At 42.3% G+C, this 20,817-nt stretch overlaps 1 protein-coding gene across 1 annotated transcript in view; it reads right to left on the bottom strand.

Moving 5' to 3' along the window:
• ACE2 (angiotensin converting enzyme 2) overlaps positions 1 to 20,817 on the bottom strand; it is a 405,347-nt gene that overhangs the window by 18,952 nt on the left and 365,578 nt on the right. The window contains exon 16 of the mRNA XM_069205018.1: positions 3,728 to 3,844. Within this exon, the coding sequence (XP_069061119.1) occupies positions 3,728 to 3,844 (117 nt within the window). The remainder of the gene's footprint in view (positions 1 to 3,727; positions 3,845 to 20,817) is intronic.

Below are 20,817 nucleotides of genomic sequence, written 5' to 3'. Positions count from 1 at the left end.
ACATTTTTTAAGGTACAGAAAGGTAAAGTGATTTGCGCAGAATCACAGAATGTTGGGCCGAGGTCAAGACTTAAACCTGGTTCCCCGGTTCCAAAAGAGTGCAGAGTCTGGCCGTTGGGTCACATCTCCTTGATGACCAATATAGATTTTTTTTATGAAGGTTTAAATATGAAACTATCATCATACCTCATCGAGGTAATTTATTACTTACAATATAACTCTTGCCTTTAGGCCTTCTGCCTTTCTATTTGTTCTCATAGGTGAATTCCGATCAACACTGTGCAATCAAATATGGCATGTTAAAAACTCTGTGCAGGAGATGTCTTGCCAAACTAACTAACCGTCCAACATAAACCCCTGATATCAGTGACCAGCCAATCCAACTGTGATCAGCAACACTGGCCTCCCGGTTTCCTTTATTAACTAGCTTTCAACCAAAAGTCAAACCCCATATGAGAAACTGCCTGCCGTATGACTAGAAGGAGGGCTCACTCTCCACTTTCCAATAGGGGTCAACATTCAGTAACTGAAGTCCAGCAAGTGGTTGTCACTGAAGCCAGATCATTGCTTTAGGCACGACTGATAGTGTCCAGAATGAGTCTACTTCATCTAGTCACCCAGGAGTACTCTCACACTTGGAAGTCTCAACATTGTAGATTGTTTTGTGATTGAACGAGCACACAGATCTATAGTGCACAGGCTTGTCTTATTGTTTTGTGATTGAAAGAGCACAGGCTCGTCTCGGGTCTACCACAGCTCTTATGTGGAACTACAGAGACAATGCAGTGCACATGGCTATAGAAAAAGGGAAGCTGCATTATAAGGGCACACAAATCTTCACTTACCAGAACTTCAGAGGAATATCTCAAGTTGCCAGAAAGTTGTTTGCTGTGGCGATGAAACAACTGTGCCAACAGTATTCACTAGATACAACGGTCTACCTCTCAAAACTAAGAATGTAATTTCTTTACAGACCCAGCTTTAGTCTCTGCTTTTATATTATCAAACTTTCTCATTCACTGTCGTAGGAGAAATAAGAAAGATGGGAAAGACAAACCTGGAGGTAAACCAGAATCCTCCAAACTACATGGTAACAGTTGCGGCTGGCATGTAGGCAGTGTGGTGGGGGGTGGGCAAATGTGGAGTTGGTGCGTGCGTGCATGCATGCAAAGTGAGTGGTGTGTGCAAATAAAAAGAACACTTACCTTGCTTGCTGAATGACGTCCTCCGCGCTCCATTTTCCGCTTAGGCTCCATCAAATTTCCTTAAGCAACCCTGGCGCCGCTTTCATGCTGATAACCAGCATGAAAGAAGCGTCAGGATTGGAAGGAGCAGCCTTTTTCAGCGCTCTTAAGAGCATTGGAGGCCTGTGCTTTCTCTAACACTTAAGACAGCTAGATTAGAGAAGTTTAAAGTGTGCATGCCTGGCTGGCCGTCACAGGACAGCCATCCAAAAAGGACATGCACACTTTGAACTGTGCACAGCTCACTGCTTCCACCCAGCAGCAGTGGCCCCTCCATTTTATTTTTTATCCGGAGGGGGAACATTTTAGCCAGACGGGTGACACTCCTCTGCCCTAAAGGAGGAACTGCTGCTGCATGGCAATAAATGAGAGGCTAGATGGCTATTGTTGAAAAGTCAGAGTTTTTGCAAGACATAATGGGATTGTACCTCCAAGTTCATATTCACTTTATGTATCTAACTTCTTATAGAAATGTGCTCCTACACTGAGGTTATAGATTTCATTACTTCCAGTTCTAATGGCAACAAATGGCACGCATGTTTGTGCATGGCCAGTGGTGGGAAGATTCTAATACTAGACATGTAAAAATATTGCAACTATCTATAAGTGAATGTGAGCTCGCGCTGGAGACTCAGAAATACAGAAATTGGGCCGAACTCCTTTTTCTGGAAGTAAATACGTTTATGACCGGGGAGCAGTGATAATATGTAGATCTATGTGCCTTGAGGAAATTATATAACTCCTTTGTCTTAGACACTGGATGGTGCACATAGACAACAGTGTAGTATGGAAGCCAAGACTGCCTAGTAAGTCTGTGACATAGTTCTCCACTGACAGATGTGCAGTTTGGGCTCCGGCCCAGCTATAAGATAGCGCTGATTAGCTTTCTGCTTCCAAACCTGGTTTAACGTCTGAACAGTACCACTGGCAATTCTAAAGTACGAGTGATGAATCCCCAAGGGCATTAAATACCTGCTGCATGTGTAGGCACTTTCCATTCACTTCTACTGCAGTCACCCAGGTTCTCTGAAAAATGAGCTGCTGGATCTGAAGTACAATATGGCGGCTCCTAGAAGTGGTCATGCAGCAGCCAGTCTCAGTCTGCATTATGGAAACTGACTGTTAATTGATAGCTAAGTGGGAGAATGCTGGGGATCACAGTGTGAATGCGTTGGTTGTTAACTAATGCTTTTGAGGATATTTTGTATGGTGTGGAGGACAGTTGCAAAGGGCTTAATGTATGCGGTACTTGATTGCACAATGCCCTCTGGCTTTAAACTGTGGGACCATAAAGGCACAGAACCTAAAGATGAGAGTGGCAGCCAATCACACAAGGTCGATTGTAAAAGTGCTCAATTACCTTGAGAAAACGAGAAGGGTGCTCCCATATTAATAAAAAATCGTTATTTTGCAGGAGGCAAACCTCTCTTCCAAGAAGCATACCACTTTGCTAAAAAGGAGGCCCCTCCCACTACAGCTCTTGCTACAACTCACACTTGAGGTTGGTGGTTACTTTGAAACATAAATGTCTAGAATTTAAAGATATATGAAAAATTGATGATACATGACTGTCCTCCATGATGGAGTTAGGTAAATTAAGTTCTGAAGTTGTCATTTTGGCTAGCCATTGGCAGTGACAATGACAATCTGGAACTAGTACCTTGGCTCCTGTAGAAACACAGCTGGGCTAAGCAGGGTAATGGAAGATACTGCCTGAATTGGGAATACAATGGTTGAAATTACAGCAGGGATCTGTGGTGTTTCATCCAGAGACTCCACTTTCTAAAAGAAAATGGAGTCTATGGGTGAAATACTAAGGGAACTGGGGAAACAGATTATCTGCGGTGATGCTTTCTTCCAGGCCACTGGATGACCACCGTAAACTGGTGTGAGTGAGTGAGGTAAGCACAAGGCATCTCTTCTTGGTCCATTGAGAGTCTTACGAATGAGACCCAGAAGTATGGCAATCTTCCTAAAATTACCTGGACAGGGAGGGAGAGAGCACAGAGCAATGCAGGGACATCCTGGTGGATGTGGGAGGCAGCTATCCAAATACCTAGGCTATCAAGGCAAGCTCCCTTCCTGAAGTTTGGAGAAAGACCCATCCTCAACCCAGTAGGTACAGCACATTCCACACACATTCGCACACAAATACACACCACACAGACACATGCATACACAGTGATCTGGTAGTTCACGGCGTGAACGTAAAGCAAAGGCCATTAAACTTATTAGCATCACCAAAACGAAATGCCCCAGGAATTTCAGGTATCTAAATGTATCAGAAAAATAATTACATGGTAAGCTTCCCCTCCTAGATGCAACCAACAGTGCGTCAGGAATTGTTCATGTGGGGGCAAGCAAACACAGTAAAAGAATCACCCAATCGAAAAAAATGTCTATCATAATTGCATTATAACCTGCGTACCTTTGTGATTTTTTGACCACACATTCAAGTATTACAAATCAAAAGTAAATGATACCTAATGGCTGCCTCAACTTCACTTTTCGGTATAAAAGCGGAAACATTTACAGGATCCGTGACGTAAAAATAGAAGGAGATTCTTGCTGTTTCATTAGTTACAACGATATTTTCTGCCCTAAGGAAAGAAAAACGTATGTTATGCATATGGATATATAACATTTTCAAATCGTTAATAAAAGGAATACATGTTTTTGAAGTTTACAAAATTAATTGAGCAATGGAAGTTGTGTTCCCATTTAATCAGTTGTATGTCACAATATTGAGGTCAACAATATCAACTTGGGACAAGCTAGAGTTGGCTACCACTATAGCCACAAGTTATGTATCTATAAAGAAGTATAGATTTACTATTCTTAACCCACATCTTCTTACCTTGTCATCATAGCTTTTGATGATATTGTGGATTCGAGATTGTTTGCACGTCAATGTTTTGATCACGATATTGAGGCCTCCCACACCATTTAATCCACACCAAATCAGGCTGTGTAAGTGGTGTCACTTGCATTTCAAATATTCATAGGAGAACAGACTTCGGAGCGGTATAAGAATGAGGCTTTGTAGAGGGTTGTATGATGGAACCATGCACGCCATTACCACGCATGCTTTTACAACGTGTCCGATAGAACGCGGGTACCATTACCACGCATAACTTTTACCTTGATTTTACAATGATTATGCCTTTACCACGCATGTCTTTACAACTCATTTGTCACAGCAACACCCATTGCATTTTGACGCTGCCCCAGTTTTATGAGTTTTAGTAAACCTGAGGCAGCGACAAAACCTAATGCCACCCCAGGGGTGGCGTTAGAGTGGCACAACAACAAGAAATGTTTTCATTTCTCCTTGTTTTTTGCTCTTTCTATGTGTGCTGTTTTTTGCAGCAAACATAGAGGGAGCAAATCGCCATTGAAGATAATTTTTTGTGGAGGAAGGTGTCCCTTACGGCACAAAAACAATCTTCCCTCAACACAGCCATTATTGCACTATGGTGCAAGGGTGGTTGCGTTGGCGCGCGGCAGCAAATTTTGTTCTGGCGCAGGGGCAAACACAGGGATGCGCCGTTTTACTGTAAATACAGGGCATCCCTGTGTTTTGAAAATGACGGTGCGCAACACTGCCTAATTTGGTGCAGTGACTCGCACCGTCATTTTCACTGAAATCTGGCCCCAAGTTCGTAGAGTTTGTCAAAGAATGTGCAAAAAAAATCAGCACTCTGCAAGTACCGGGGACATTTTTTACACATGATAGCTCTAGTTTAAAACTTGGTACATGCTGATCGGGAAGATGTTTGGGAGCTGCACGTGAAGACTGTAGAATCACTGATTACTGTGTTTCGCAAATTTGATCACATAAACTACCTAAAATATTGGTCCTGGAATTTGGAAAGAGTGAAGAAGCTAGAGGTGGAAAAACCATACCTCTACAGAAAATTCATCCAAAGACATTTTTTGGTGTAAGACAGAGAGCGAAGGTTCAATGCTGTGGCTCCAGATATGAAACTGGAGCAGACAATCCAGAGATCACAGAAAAGCTCAAGGGAATTGTTGGTCACACATATAAAAATGAATATGTTGCTCGAAGGCAGCTAGCTTGCTATGAAGTTCTTTCTATTTGCAATGTTTCAGAGAGATGACAAATTGAAAAACAATGGACCATTGTAAAACTGTTTCTCACTACAAACTTGAGGGAACGAAAGGGGAACATTTTAATAAACATGCTGACAACCTTCTTCATTTCATGCAGCAACAAAGAAACCCCTTTGAAATGACTGAGCCTGTGCGACTATACAACTTTGTGATCAAACAATATGTGGATAATTATATAAAGACACGTCTACTAGATGTCCTTGAACATGGATCAAAACTAAATGCAGAACTGAAGCAGAAGAGATATGTATTGAAAGAGAAAACATTGTTTGACATAATCACTAAAGCTAAATTGCCACACTTTAATTGCCATAGTAAGAGTTTCATCCAAACAGCTGCTATAGAACAGCTTGCAAAAAACAACCTTTGCAAGCACATAGAGAGATGGATGTAGCAAAGGAACGGGGTGAATTTATCGTGAAAATTCTGTTGCATGGTCTTCTTCCAACAAATGCATTATTTGATGGAGATGCTGCAACCAAACCAGTGAAGCACAAACTTGCACAAGAGCTCGAAAAAAACATTTCACCTGAAGAATTTCAGTTAAAAAATGTGTCCTCATTGAAAACTGCTGTTGTTTTGGACTATATGTCACAATTCCGAATGTTCAAGATTTCATCCATGCAAAACTTAGGAGAAGTAATTCAGACTGTTTTACAGTTTTTAAAGTCAGTGTGCACCCTGCAGGAACTGCACATTGTCTTTTACAGTGATCTTGAACTATCTGTCAAAGAATGTGAGAAAATCAGACAAATGTCTACAAGTAGAACAATTGACCTTGCCTGCATCAAATATTTGACACCTATACCTGTGCAACTTGATAAATTCTGGTCATCAACATCAAACAAGATGAACTTGGAGTTGTTAACATGCCAAAACATTGCTGATGCTTCAGAGAACATTGAATTTGCAATTATTGCAAGTGGAATGATTGTCAATGAGGAGTTGGTGCCTGCAGAGGTAAATTCAAAAGGTATGTGCCATATTGTTCAAGAACCTAACAGCAAATTGGAGGAAGCTGACCTTCGAGTTGTGCCACTGTTGAGTGGGCTGTTCGAAATGGTTCCAATCAAGTCATTGTATTATCAAATGACAGGGATGTTATTATTGTGCTACTTAGATTTGTTGCAATGTTCATAAATCAAGGATTGTCAGCGTTAGGGATATGCTATGGAACAGGTGAGAAAATACACTTAATCCTGCGTCATATTTGTACAAGAAACTTGACCCAGAGATGCCCAGTATTCTTGTCAAGGCACATATTATTAAGAGTGGTGACACTATGAGCAAAATTAGAACAAAGTTTGGAGTCTTAACTGCTGAACCTGTGAGGTTTCTAAAAGAATTAGCTGAGACAGAAGCAGAATGTGACTTTAAAGACATAGACAAATGCCGTGTGCATGTGTGGAAAATGAGTTCGGACTGTCACACATTTGACTATCTTCGGAACAGTGAATTCAAGATATCAGTCCTGCTAAGTGACCTTCCACCGACATCATATTCTGTGCGTGGAAACATTAAAAGAGGCTTCTACTTGATCAGAAGATGTGTAAATGTTTTGTATCATGCATTTGTAGAGAAATATCTGTGTGAAGTTGGTTGGGAAGATATTGATGGGGGTGCTAAAACCTATGAAATTTCTAAAGCCTCTATCCACAGAACTTACATGTACATGCACTTGCAAAACCTGTGCTACAAAAAGATGTCCCTGTCGATATGCTCTTCTCAAATGTTCAGCATTCTGTAAATGTATCACAAGCGATTGCCGAAACAAACAAATGAAGCGAACCATAAAAATGTGTGTATAACAGGAGGGATAAACATTCTTTTTTTCATGTTTAGATCATAAACATTGTTTGGGTATACATCAAAGGATTAAAAACCATTATTATCTGTTTTATTTCTGTATATGTCTCTTCTTCCTCTATTATAGCTGCCATTTTGGGAAATGATGGAAGGGTTGCTCTGAAGAGTTATTTTCTGTCTCTATAAGACTACTTGACCCCTGAAACCTATGTTTTGGCATCAAATGAAGTATATAGGTCTCATGGTTCCTGAAATATTACAGCATCACTGCAACACATACAGCATTTTTAAAAATGTCATCCAGAAAACTTCAGCCCGGATCAGCAATGTCTACTCAAGCTAAATTACTTCTCTAACGATCCGAAAACACAAGTCAAAAATGAAAATCTATAGACAACATTTTCTTTACAGAAGTATATCAGGAGGCTGGGATTACCCTAAGGCAGTGGTTCCCAACCGGTGGTCCTGGGACCCCTGGGGATCCTCAAAGCCTCCTCAGGGGGTCCGTGACTGCTTAGAAAATTAATTATTATTAACAGAGTAGGTACCCAGCTTTCAGTAATGACTCAGTGGGGAGTCCCCGGATTCCAATAATAATTCAGTGTGGGCCCCCGGGTTCCAATAATGATAAAGTGGGGGCTACCAAAGTCAAAAGGTTGGGAACCACTGCCCTAAGGTAACTATAATTCAAGGCTTTGCCATGCACAGTTTTCTCATCAATAATGTTACTGCAAATGTTACAGTGACATTATCAATGGTGTTATAAAAGATGTCATGAGTGCTGTATGATCTGGGATAATTAGCAGTGCATTGCGACGGCACAATCTATAGTTACCTAAAGGCATGGGTTATAGTTACTTGAAATAACTATAACTATAACAGCTGAATTTCTAAGGTTTTGTACGAGTAAATTCAGAACCTAACTATAATGTCCGTGTAACCTTTGTTTTTTAAAATACATTTCTGTGTTTTATTAATGCAAAATAATTTTAATTAATATATGTTAATCCAACCACCGCTGTGCATGGCCAGTTGGCCTCAGGGCCTGGCCTGTGGCCAGGCCCTCTGGCCAACCCCCATAACCACCCAACCTGGTGCCACACACAGACTTTGGCCATGCACGCCGGGGTTTGGGTGCAGGGCCTGGCTTGCGGCCAGGCCCTGCTGCCGACCCCCTTATAACCACTTAATCCTGCGCCATGCTCAGCCGTCAGCCGTGTGCAACAGGGTTGCCCGCAAGGCCAGGCCTGCGACCAGGCCCTGCACCCAACTCCCCTATGACCACCCAAACCTGCGCCATGCACAGTCTTTGGCTGTGCACGGCTGGGGTTGGCCACAGGGCCTGGTCTGCGGCCAGGCCTTGCGGTCAGCCCCCATTAAGCTCCAAATCCCCCGCCATGCACAGCCGAAGGGGTTTGGAGCTTGAATGGAGCAACATTAAATACATATATTTAGGGAGGCCGCACAGGGCCTTGGGCCCCAGAGACCACCACCTCCCCTGGGCTACCAAATTAAAATTGTGGGGGTCCACGTGGACCCCCCTTTGAGCCCCAGAGACCACCACATCCCGAGGCAACAATTAATAAATGTATGGAGGTTCTCATGGCCTCCTGGGCCCTGGGGACCACCGGTTCCCCGGGGCTGCATAAAAAGAAGCTTAGAGTGGGCCGCAAACATCCCCCAGATTCCAGGGACCACCACATCCATGGGGCTATTTTAACAGTTTTTATTGGGGGAGGGGAACTGGACTCCTTGGCCCCGGGGACCACCACCTTACCAGACCTCTTTTTTCATTATTTATGAAGCCAAGTCGCAAAATGGCAGCCAACACTTCCTGGTTAAAGTGTTTTCAGCCAATAAGACCTCTGCACAAGATCGAGAGGATTCACAAAGCCTTTGCGCCTCTAGGTATACAAATTTGGTTTTCCTTTAATTTCTCTTAAACTACTGAGTGGATTTACACCAAAAAATGCAAAAAGTAACCTGAGTACCAAAAGCTACCTTTCTGAGTGTTTTCTGCACAAGTGGTGGACCTAGTGGCTATAACTAGAGCATGCCATATTTCAACTCAATTGAAAGTGACTATTTACACAGATAGTCAATATGGATTTGGGATTGTGCATGATTTTGGACAATTGTGGTCACAGAGAAGTTTCCTGACTTCTTCTGGTTCACCAATAACAAATGGTGAAAGAATGAAAAGATTGCTGTGGTAAAACGCAGTGCACATCAGAGATCACAAGGTTACGTGTCATTGGGAAATGCATATATGGATCAAGTCGCAAAGTTTTGCGCATTGAACGACAGATCCTTCAAAGGAGAATGGGAATTGTTACCTGAAGATGATGAAATCTATGCAAATTATGTGATGCATGTTATTTATAATTTGGAGGAATTAAAAACTCTTCAAGACAATGTTGGGAAAGATGAGTGTAGGGATTGGTTGAAATTTAAGTGTGACCAAAGGGCCGATGACATCTGGATCTCAGGAGAAGGAAAATTAGTACTTTCAAACAGTTTACTAACTCAAATGGCCAGATACTATCATGGTCAAGCTCATGTGGGGAGAGATGCAATGGTTAGGCTGTTTAAGCAATTTTGGTTCAGTCCAAAATTTAGACAGGTTGCCGAAGCAGTTTGCCACATATGTGTTGACTGCCAGCAGATGAATGTGGCAAAGGAACAGTTGTCAACATGGGACATATAGGCATGGCTGGAGGACCATTTAGCAGACTGCAAATGGATTTCATTGAGATGCCTGCATCTGCTGGTTTGAAATATGTGTTGGTGATTGTGTGCATTTTCAGTCATTAGATTGAGGCTTACCATACAAGGAGAAATGACAGTCTCACAGTAGTAAAGTTACTACTTAGAGAGGTAATTCCACTTTTTGATTTTTACGGTCTCTTTAGAATCAGACAGAGGAAGTCACTTCAACAATGAGATGATTAGGTTGCTATGTTCAGCTCTAAACATTGAGAAATAGCTTCATTGTAGCTCCTGCCCAGAAGGCTCAGGACTTGTAGAACAAATGAATGATACTTTGAAATCGAGATTGGCATTGGTTCTAATGTCAATGAGAAGTACTCCTGACAATGAAACAGGATTGTCGCCCCATGAGATCCTCATGGGAAGGGCCATAAGATTGACAGCTGTACCTGCAAATGCTCTTGTGAACATTACAGATGATATAGTATTGGAATACTGCAAAGGTCTAGCTGATGTATTTCACTCTTTCTCTTATCAGGTGGAAGCTACCACACTGCAACAGTCGCAAGACCAAGGACAGGACCTGAAGGCAGGTGACTGGGTTGTGATCCGAAAGCACGTGAGAAAATCGTGTTTGGAGCCTCGGTGGAAGGGTCCTCACCAGGTGGTATTGATCACTACCACAGCTGTGAAGTGTGCAGGACTTCCGAACTGGATACACGCGAGCCATACTAGGCAGGTGAACAGTCCAACTGAAGAAGAAGAAGAGCTGTTGAGATTATCACCACCTGAACATATTCCAGGACAAGACAGGAAAACAAACGAGTTGGAGACAGTGCCTGAACAAGCTCCAGTTGACTTGACCACTCCTGTGTCGGACGAAGTGGAAGAAATACGGAAGATGAGGATGAAACGTCATCAGCGTCTTCAAATGAAACAGTAAAAGAACCGATCTGGAGAGAGCAAGAAAGGGAACCGGTCCAGAGAAGACCTGCTCAGAGGAAGGTGTCCTCAGAAGCAGATGGTCTGACAAACAAGACTGAACAAGTGACTGACCCCAGCGGGAATGGAGTTGAGGAGGATCTAAGCCAAACAGATTTGACCCCTCCTGAACCGGTTACAGAAACGTTGAAGGAGAAGTAACAAGAAAATCTCTGAAAGGTGACAACTGGCCAGAAACAAGTTCAAAGTCAAAGAAGACAAATCTGGTGCAACCAATACAGGAAGAAGTCGATAACACCAGAAAGTGAAAATCTGATTGACCGTGAACCAAGTGATGGTCGAAAATCAAAAAGAAAGAGAGTTGCCAAATGAAGCTACTCCGGTCCTGAATGGGCATATGCACTGCTAATGAATGGCAAGAAGAATTTTAGAATTTTTGTTTTGACAAAGACATTCCTGGTCTATATTTTGGCACATGAAGAAAACTGATAGAGATTTGTTTGAGAAAAATTTAAAATCTGAAAAATAAATGAAAGAGACTTTGTTGAAAAGAAAATATTTTTGAGAGACTTTGATAACCTGATTTTGACAAGCTGCTAAACTGATTTGACAACTTTACAGATTTTTGACAAAAGGGTCCTGTGTGAATGAAGCAGTGAACATTATTGGAAAAAAATAAGGAGGGATTGAAATTGAAGGCTGAAGCTTGAAGACTTGACATTTTTTTTGTTTTTTTTGTTTTTGTTGCTTAGCTATATTTTTGTATTTGCTTTACTTCCTGATTCTTTACAGACCATGGGTAACCACAACCAGCAGAACACTAAAATAGATGCTATAAATACATGGGTATTGGTTTGGTGATTGTTTGTGCAATTGTGTGCTTGGTATTGATTGTGGGTGTGATTGTCTTTGATAAGAATGGGACCAACCATACCATACCATAGCTATAGAAACAACTTCTTCAGAATTAGGGCCTTCTCTTTCAACAATACAGAGATTTAAACTAGATGAGAAATATTTGCATTCACAGGAAGAACTTTCTTCTACTGTCTTCTATCGCTTACTGGTTGAGTATGTTGATATAATGGGTGTGAGAGATTGTTAGGTTTGCACACAGATTCCAGTCTCTGTTGAGGAGGGAATTGCTTATCATAGTTTATTGCTTACTTATGGCATGAGTTGTTGTGTTTTACTAACAGGATTCTATAACCAGGAGTATAGCCAATATTTCTATTCATAAGGTGGATATGGTGTTTTGTTTTGTACCTATCATTAGGGATTTCAATACGATAGTTAAGGATAATAACATATCAATCAATCAATCAATTTGTAAAGCACGCTACATACCCGTGAGGGTTTCAAGGCGCTGGGGGTTGGGGGGGAGGGGAGGGTGCTGCTACTGCTCGAAGAGCCAAGTTTTGAGGATGTTGTTGTCTTCGAGGTACCGGGTGAGCTGAGTGTTGACGATTTTCTCAATGACCTTTGCCGGGAAAGGGATCAGAGAGATGGGCCGGACGTTTTTCAGGTCCTTCGGGTCCGCCTTTGGTTTCTTGAGAAGGGTGTTGATTTTGGCGTGTTTCCAGCTTTCCGGGAATTTTGCAGTTTCGAAGGAGATGTTGATGGCTTTCCGTAGGTGTGGTGCGATGGCGGTGTCTGCTTTGTTAAAGATGTGGTGTGGGCAGGGGTCTGATGGTGATCCGAAGTGGATGGAGTTCAAGGTCTTGTGGGTTTCGTCGTCGCTAATGATGGTCCAGGAGGTCAGTCGGCTGGAGTGGGTGGAGTTCGTGGTGGGGGAGTTGAAGCTGTCGTGGATGTCTGTGATTTTTGGGTGGAAGGCGGTTGCTAGGGCGTCGCATAGTTCTTGGGAGGGGGTGATGTCGTTGACGGTGGTGTTTGGGTTGGAGAGTTCTTTTACGATGCTGAAAAGTTCTTTGCAGTCGTGGGGGTTGTTTTCCAGGCCGGTCTTGAAGGAGGATCTTTTTGCTAGCCTGATGAGTTGGTGGTGTTTGCGTGTGGCATCCTTGAGTGCCTTGTGGTTGTCTGGAGTGCGTTTGAGTAGCCATATTTGCTTGAGTTTTCGGCAGTGGCGTTTGGAGGCTTGGAGGTCGTCGGTGAACCAGGTGGCTTTTTTGTTGATGTTGTTGTTGGAGGGTTTTCTGAGTGGAGCAAGGGGGTCGGCGCAGTCGTTGATCCATAGTTTGAGGTTGTGCGCGGCGATGTCAGGGTCGGTGGGGTTGACTGGCGGTTTCTGGGCTAGGGCGTTGGTTAGTTGAAGTTCAGTGACTTTGCCCCATCGTCGGCGGGGTAGTTGTTCGGTGAGGTGGTGTTCTGTCTGCTTCTTGAAAGTGAAGTGGACGCAGTGGTGGTCGGTCCAGTGGAGTTCGGTGGTATGGTTGAAGGTGACGTGGTTGCTTGTGGAGAAGATGGGGTCAAGGGTGTGACTGGCTGTGTGGGAGGGTGTTCTTGATGAGCTGTGTGAAGCCGAGGTTGGCGAGGTTTTCGGTGAGGGTGGTGGAGTTGGTGTCATTGTTGTTTTCGAGGTGGAAGTTCAGGTCCCCGAGGAGGTTGTAGTCCGTGGAGGCGAGTGCGTGGTTGCTGGCCAGGTCAGCGATGGCGTTGCTGAATGGTGCCCTGGGTCCTGAGGGTCTATAGATGAGTGTTCCTCTGAGCGTGGTGTTGGGGTCTGTGCGGACTTGGAAGTGAAGGAGTTCAGCGGTGCTGAAGGAGTCGTCCAGGGTGGTTTGGACTTCGAGGGTGGCTTTGTGGACGATGGCTATGCCTTCTCCGGTTCTGTTGGTGCGGTCTCGGCGAGCGACTTTGTGTCCGTTCGGGAAGGCTAGGGCGATGTCGGGTGCTGAGGAGTCGTTCCACCAAGTTTCGGTTAGAAAGGCCACGTCCGGGTATGTGGAGTCGAGCAGGTCCCAGACTTCGATGGCGTGCTTGCGTGCTGAGCGGGTGTTGAGGACTATGCAACGGAGGTGGTTGGTCTTGATCCTAGGAAGTATGTGGGCTCTGTTGCAGGTGAAGCTGCAGTTGTGGCAGGAGAAGGGTCCGTGCGTGCTCTTTGGAGAGGCCTGGAAGCAGGTGGTGTCTCGGCTGGTGTTGAGTGCGCGGAGGGTGTTCTCGTCGTAGCGGATGCTGGCGGGGTGGCTGTTGCTGGGGCCAGGGGTTCTGGCGATTGGCGCGGTCCAGAGGAGGGGAGGGTGGGAGTGGCAGCTGGGAGGCGGGAGGGCCTGACGAATGAGAGAGCTGGGGGTTGGGGCCGCAGGGGATGCAGCGGCAGGAAATTAGGCAAAAAGAAACAGTGAGAAGGAGGGGGGAGGTGGGAGGGGCCGCCGGGATACGCAGCGGCGGGAAATTAGGCAAAAGAAATGGTGAGAAGGAGGGGGGAGGCAGAGGGGCCGCAGGGGACGCAGCGGCGGGAAATTAGGCAAAAAGGAACGGTGAAAAGGAGGGGGGAGGAAGGAGGGGCCGCAGGGGACGCAGCGGCAGGAAAGAAGGCAAAAAGGAACTGCGAGAAGGAGGGGGGAGGCGGGATGGGCCACAGGGGACGCAGCGGCGGGGGAAAAGTAAGCAAAAAATGCAGAGTGGAGGTGGCGCAGAAGGCAGAGCGGGGAGCGACCTGCCTGCAGAAGAATAATAGAATAGAAATAATAAAGGGTTTCTTTGAAACTACATTAACATTTGGAACTGCTTTCGCACACAGGAACAATTTGACCTGTTTGCTTTTATCTTTAGAAAAGAGCTTTTTAGATTACGCAGAGTATAGGAGAAGGGCGGTCAAGGCTAAAATAGAAAAGAGATTAGTTTCATGTAGTCCTGAGATTGACTATGCATACACTGACATTACTAAACAAGGGAGACTAACTATAGATACGCAACATGTAAGAACACTTTGTATATACAGACCACATTATAGGGTTGATAAAATATTTGTGGGAACAAGTGAATATAGACATGTGTTTTTGTTTGTAAATAAGTAGACATTTATGTGAAATGGTCAAGAGTCACCTGTGCCTGGAGTCTATTACATCTGTGGGAAAAATGCATATTACAGTCTACCTAGAGGGATGGTATGTTATTTGGGAATAGTCTTCCCAAAAATGTACCAACTTGATGACTTGAGTAAATTTCCTAAAACAACTGAATTACAACCAAAGAGACAAAATCAAGAATCAGTTTATAGCATTGTTGGAGATATATTTGGAGCAATAATCCCTTCAGTGGGAGTTGTTCTGAATTCTATTAAAATTCGACAGTTGTCTACAGTTGTGGATAACATGCTGACAAGATATTCAGGAGCTATTATCCTTTTGGATACAGAAATGGCTGCGGTAAAAGCTATGACTCTTTAGAACCGCCTTACGTTAGACATTCTTTTAGCAAAGGAGGGTGGAGTTTGTAAATACTAGGTCTTCATAATTGTTGTTCCTTCATACCGGACAACAGTAAAGTGGTTAGAGGCTTGATTAACAATTTAACAAAAGATTAAACTAAATTAAAATAACTAACAGAGGTCACTGTTTGGGGAAAAAGCTGGCAAAGGGATGACTGCTATGGAAAACTGGATCGGCAACCTGGTAAAAGGATTGGTAATGAAAATAATACAAGGAGTTTCAATTATTGTGATTTGTCTAATTGGAATATGGGGAATATGCAAACTACAAAGTGATCAAAGGAAGAAGATTTGAAAAGAATCAGAGGAAGGTAGAATTTCAACTGGAAAGATTATATGGGAAAAACTAAAAAAAAAGATTAAATAAAAATATGAGGGAAACAAAATTTGAGAAGATTAGTACAATGAAATAAATACAGTTTTGTGGGATGTAGGTGTGATGACATATATAGTCATGAGAGGAGGGATTATGAGAGCTGAGAGTTAGCATTAAATAATTATTTATTATGTAATCATACTTATGTACTAATATGAAATGCTTTAAATGAAAAATAATAAATGTTAACATGAAAATTGTGCCTTACTTAGTGGCCGTCATCAAGTGAAAGGACTGTACATGTTTTATAAAATGTGTTAACTCAGTGACGAGATAAAATATTCTGTCTCTTTAAGAACATGATCTGTGCAAAAAATAAATGCTGAAATAATACAAGTATTTCTTGGGTTTCTGCTGTGCCCTTTAGCAGAGCAAGGCGAGAGCTGATGTTGAATGTCTGCCAAAAAAACTGAAAACACTTGTTCTCTGTTGTGTGTCAAGCAAGCAAGGGTACACCGTGTAGTTATCTGTCTGCCAAGCTGAGCTAAAGTATCAACTTATAAGATCATCTCCGTAGAATTACAAGCTTCTTTTGTTTTAATCATGAGTTTATTCTTTGTTTGTCCTAATGGAATGTGTTCCACTTGAGGGGAAGAAATGATTTGAAAATATTTCTACTTCTTCCTGACTATCGTCCGGCAGCAAGTGTATTTTGAAATGGCTGGACAAAGACCTTTACTGAACAGTGGTGAAATATGTATCAGATATAACAATTAATATCGGTTGGGCTTACGCAAAAGGAAGAAACAGAAAAATACAAAGCATTTAAGCGAATATTGGGATACTTTCTGATGAGCTAATGTTTTATGATTGGATGATTCCTGTCCATATGAAGTTTTTAGCCAATCACAGAAGTTTAGCAAGTTTATTTTAATGTTTGAGAATCAGACATTGGGGGTTCATGGCTTCCTGGTTTTCAGAGACTTCACTTATCATTCCTATGATCTGTCACTTTGAGATTTCATGCTTTGCCAGTCAGTCTCCTGACATTCTGGTATTTTATTTTTTTGAACTATTTTGCATGCTCCTTGCAATGATGCTGATGCTTACTTTCACGCTCAATGCTTAGAGCCTGTAGTGCTATGCTGTCTGCCTTAGATAACTAATTTGAAGGTTCAGAGAACTTAGAGTCCAAATTCTGAATTATCACCCCCTTTTTCCTGCCCCCTGTCCTGATACTGCTGACCCCCTGATGAAGCTATGCTGTGGTGCTGAATTCTTTAGGATTGGTAAATATATTGCTCTGTGCAATGTTATTTGTCTTTTGTTTTAGAGGTACCAGCTGCTACTGTTTTAATTCTGCTGCTATTTTTGATAGTGCCATAGCTAGATGTTTTCTAAATTTATGTTACTAAAACTTTTGCATGAAGCCCAACATGCTAATGCTAATTTGAGGTTAGTGAGGTGATTTTCTCTATGCCTATGATTTGACATTGTTTTATTTCTGAATCAAATTTATTCCATCTCTCTTAAACAGATATTCATGTTATTGATTTGTGTTCTAACTATTGAGTTCATTGTTTTATGTGCTTTGTTTAAACTAAGATTCTTCAGGCCTGTGATGCTTCTTTATTTGTACCATTTGGTGTTGAGAATAATTTTCGTGACCTTAGCTTTGTTAACATAGGGAAATACATATTTTAATTGATACTAAAAGGTGTGGTTATTCGTGGCTAAATGGGTCATTGTGGTGTATCTTGATTCTTTGGTGATTATTATTATCGTTTAATGTTGTTGTTTTATGTGTCAATGATCAATATGTTAATCAATATGGTAATCATTATAATCTAAACGAGTCAAAAGGTTAATCGACCTTAGAGCAGCGTCCAATCACTCACTATTATGAAATAGATAAGCCAAGGGCGCACTAACATCTCCGGCTCGCTGTTATTTTGCCACATGTTCAATTCCATTATATATCAAGGATTTCCAAGTCTCTCCTTGATGTGCTCTCATTATATGCATGGCAACTGCATAGGTGGCATTCTTATTTTCAAATGCCCTTATATGTTCTAGGATCTGTTTCTACAATGGGCAGATTGTACTGCTGACATATTTCATGCCACAGCTGCATTCATTTATATATACCATATATGTTGTATCACCATCAATTCTTTGGTTAATCGCTATGTGCTTTTCTTCATGATCTTGTATTGCTTTTAGGGTTTTCTCTATTATGCATGCCTTGCATATGAAACACTTTCTAAAACTATTCATTGAATTGATAAGCCATGATTCTTGTGATTGTTCTTTCCAGTGGCTTTGTATGAGCATATCTCTAAGTGATGGAGCTCTCTTGTAAATAATAGATGCATTCTGACATAGTTGTGGCGCGAGGTCAAGGTCTTCTTTGAAGATATTCCATTATTTTTTAAATATTACTTTTATTTGAACACTTTTTTCATCATCATTATTAAGTGTATAAGATTCTCCTTATTGTCAGTTGATTTAAATTTTTTAGTGATGAGAGTATCCACCCGATTGATCAATTTAGCTGTGTCATATCCTCTTTGTATGTGAGAACGTTGATAACCTCTCACAGGGAATAGCTGCCACTTTTCTGTGCAGTTTTCTTCGAAGGTTTCCTGTGTAGAGCAATTTCTTTTTAGGCATAGGAATTCCTTGTATAGGATGCTATTAATAAATGTCTGTGGGTGAAAGTTAGAGGCATGCAGAATTGCATTTGTGCAATACAGTGTTGTTCCAAGGTTACCATTTCCAGCATATATGGTCACAACAAGAAAATTCACCCATTCAATGTCAATAGCGTGAGTAAATTGAAGGAGAGGAGACAAAAAAAATGTATACTCTCCACAACCAGAGGAAATTGAAGATGGTAAACAGGACTTAGTTGTGCCAAAGATTTTGCTGTAGAGATGCAAAAGACTTTGGCCCATAGATATACTTTGTTTGCGCTAAATTAGCATCATTGTTTTTAACAGTAATTCAGCGCAACCTTAACTCCATATTTGTATTTTGAGGCTACACCGGTCCAGCATCAAAATATTGGAGTTTTAAGTCATTTTTTGGATGCGTGAAACCACCTTACATCATCAGTGAGATGCAAGGTAGGCGTTCCCGTCCAAAAAACGACTCTAAGCCCGTAGCGCCTTATTTAACGCCTGGGTCAGGGCAGGCGTTAGGGGACCTGTGGACCCATTTCCATGGTCAGGCACCATGGAACGAGCCCACAGGTGCCCACCCCAAGCCCATGAACACCCCCACCCACACCAGAGGGACACCAGAGGATTGGGTACCCTATCCCAGGTAAGTATAAGTAAGTATTTTTAAAAAAATGTTAAAGTGCCATTGGGGGCCCTGAAATGGGTCCCCCTACATGGCATTGGGTGGAGTGGTCATGCCCAGCGGTCCCTTGTCCCCTGTGCTGGCCATTGGGGTATGGATGGTTTTGCATCAGGAAATGACACTAGGCTGTTAAGGCACTTTTTTGCCTCTAACCAGCCTAGCGTATTTTTTTGGTGCAAAACCCCCTCCTCCATATTGCCACCCCCACCCGGCTAACATCAATTTCCCAGACGTTAGCCCACTCTTTGCACTGGCTTGAGGGTTTCCAAAAATATGGCGCCCGGCTGGTGCTCTGCAATGATGCAAGCCGGAGCTATACTTTTTGACGCAAACCTGCATTTGCGCAGGTTTGCGTCAAAATGTACAAATATTGGCCTTTGTCCCTTTCTAGCTTACCGTAGGTGGCACTGTGCTAACCCTATGCTTAAAAACTTTGCTAGAAAAACGGACATTTGAAGAGAACAAATGTGAACAAATGTGGAGTGTCGTTAGTGTGCAGGGTGCTCCTTACTAGAGCTGCTCTCCATCTCATCTTGGGAACTACCCGGAGTTCTCCCTTCTTCTTTGCATAATTTATGCGTCACTCTAACCCTTGGGTCTAGACAAAGCTAAAACTCTCTGATGAGATATAATGATAGCAAAACACATGTCAGGGGTTGATTATGCTCATTCCAGGTTGTCTTAGATGGTATTTTACCAATCCAAAGCTGTAATATCGTGTCTCGAGTGGTAAAAGGCTTTTGTCATTAAACAGCTCCGTGAGGATGGCACTGTGCCAATCCTATGCTTAAAGATTTTGCTGTCCAAATGGCAAAAGACTTTGTAACTTTCTAGTTCGGCGTGGATGGCACTGTGCTAATCCCATGCTTAAAAACCTTGCTAGAGAAACAGACATTTGAGGTGACCAAATGTAGAGTGTTGCAGGGTGCTCCTTACTGGAGCTGCTCTCCACCTAAACTTGAGAACTGCCCAGAGCTCTCTCTTCTTTTTTGCATAATTTATGTGTCACTCTACCCTTGAAAGGGTTTTGTTTTGACTTTTACTAGGTGCTCCTTGTGTTTGGACAAAGCTAACCCTATCTGATGAGCTATAATGATAGAAAAAAACATGTCAGATGTTGCCTTTGCTCATTCCAGGGTGGCTTGGATGGTAGTTTACCAATCCAAAGCTGTAATACCGTGCCTGGAGTGGTGAAAGGCTTTTGTCAGTTAACAGCTTAGTGAGGATGACACTGTGCCAATCCTATGCTTAAAGATTTTGCTCTACAAACGGCAAAGGACTTTGCCCTTTCTGGTTTGGGCTGGAAGGCACTGTGCTAATCATCTGCTTAAAAACTTTGCTAAAAAAACAGACATTTGAGGTGAGAAAATCTCATAGAACATAATGGGATTTAGATTTTGGTGAATGGGATTTCCGTCACTGTTGTGATGGAGTAACCCATCTGCTGAGTTCTATCTATCTATATATATATATGTATAAATATATATATACATCAAAACAAAGTCTAAACGGCCTTGTGAGATGCCTCTGTGTAAGGTACATCTATTAATTCACAACGGCCCTCAATAAAATGGCCGCACTCTCCGTTCTTGTATTTCAGAAATGTATTGGATTATTAAAGTGCAAACGTGATACCCATCAAAGAGCTGCTGGCAACGCGTTTCGGCCGAAGCCTTCAACTGGCCATTACAGGTGATTCAGTGCACAGATATTTAAAGGGGGAGTGTTTAACCACTCCTCCTATCGTCTTTTCTCTCTCTATCTTTTGCTCTTTCTTTCAATTTTCTAAATAAAAAAAACTGAAAAAATAATAAAAATACGGAAAGGTAAATTATGACAAAGAGAAATATCCATATAAATAAAAACACACTATATCACCAAACAAACGAAAATTAAAGGACATA

The sequence above is a fragment of the Pleurodeles waltl genome, chromosome 8 (assembly GCF_031143425.1).
Source record: "Pleurodeles waltl isolate 20211129_DDA chromosome 8, aPleWal1.hap1.20221129, whole genome shotgun sequence".
NCBI classification, from domain to species: Eukaryota; Metazoa; Chordata; class Amphibia; order Caudata; family Salamandridae; genus Pleurodeles; species Pleurodeles waltl.
This window is presented reverse-complemented; position numbering and strand designations above follow the sequence as displayed.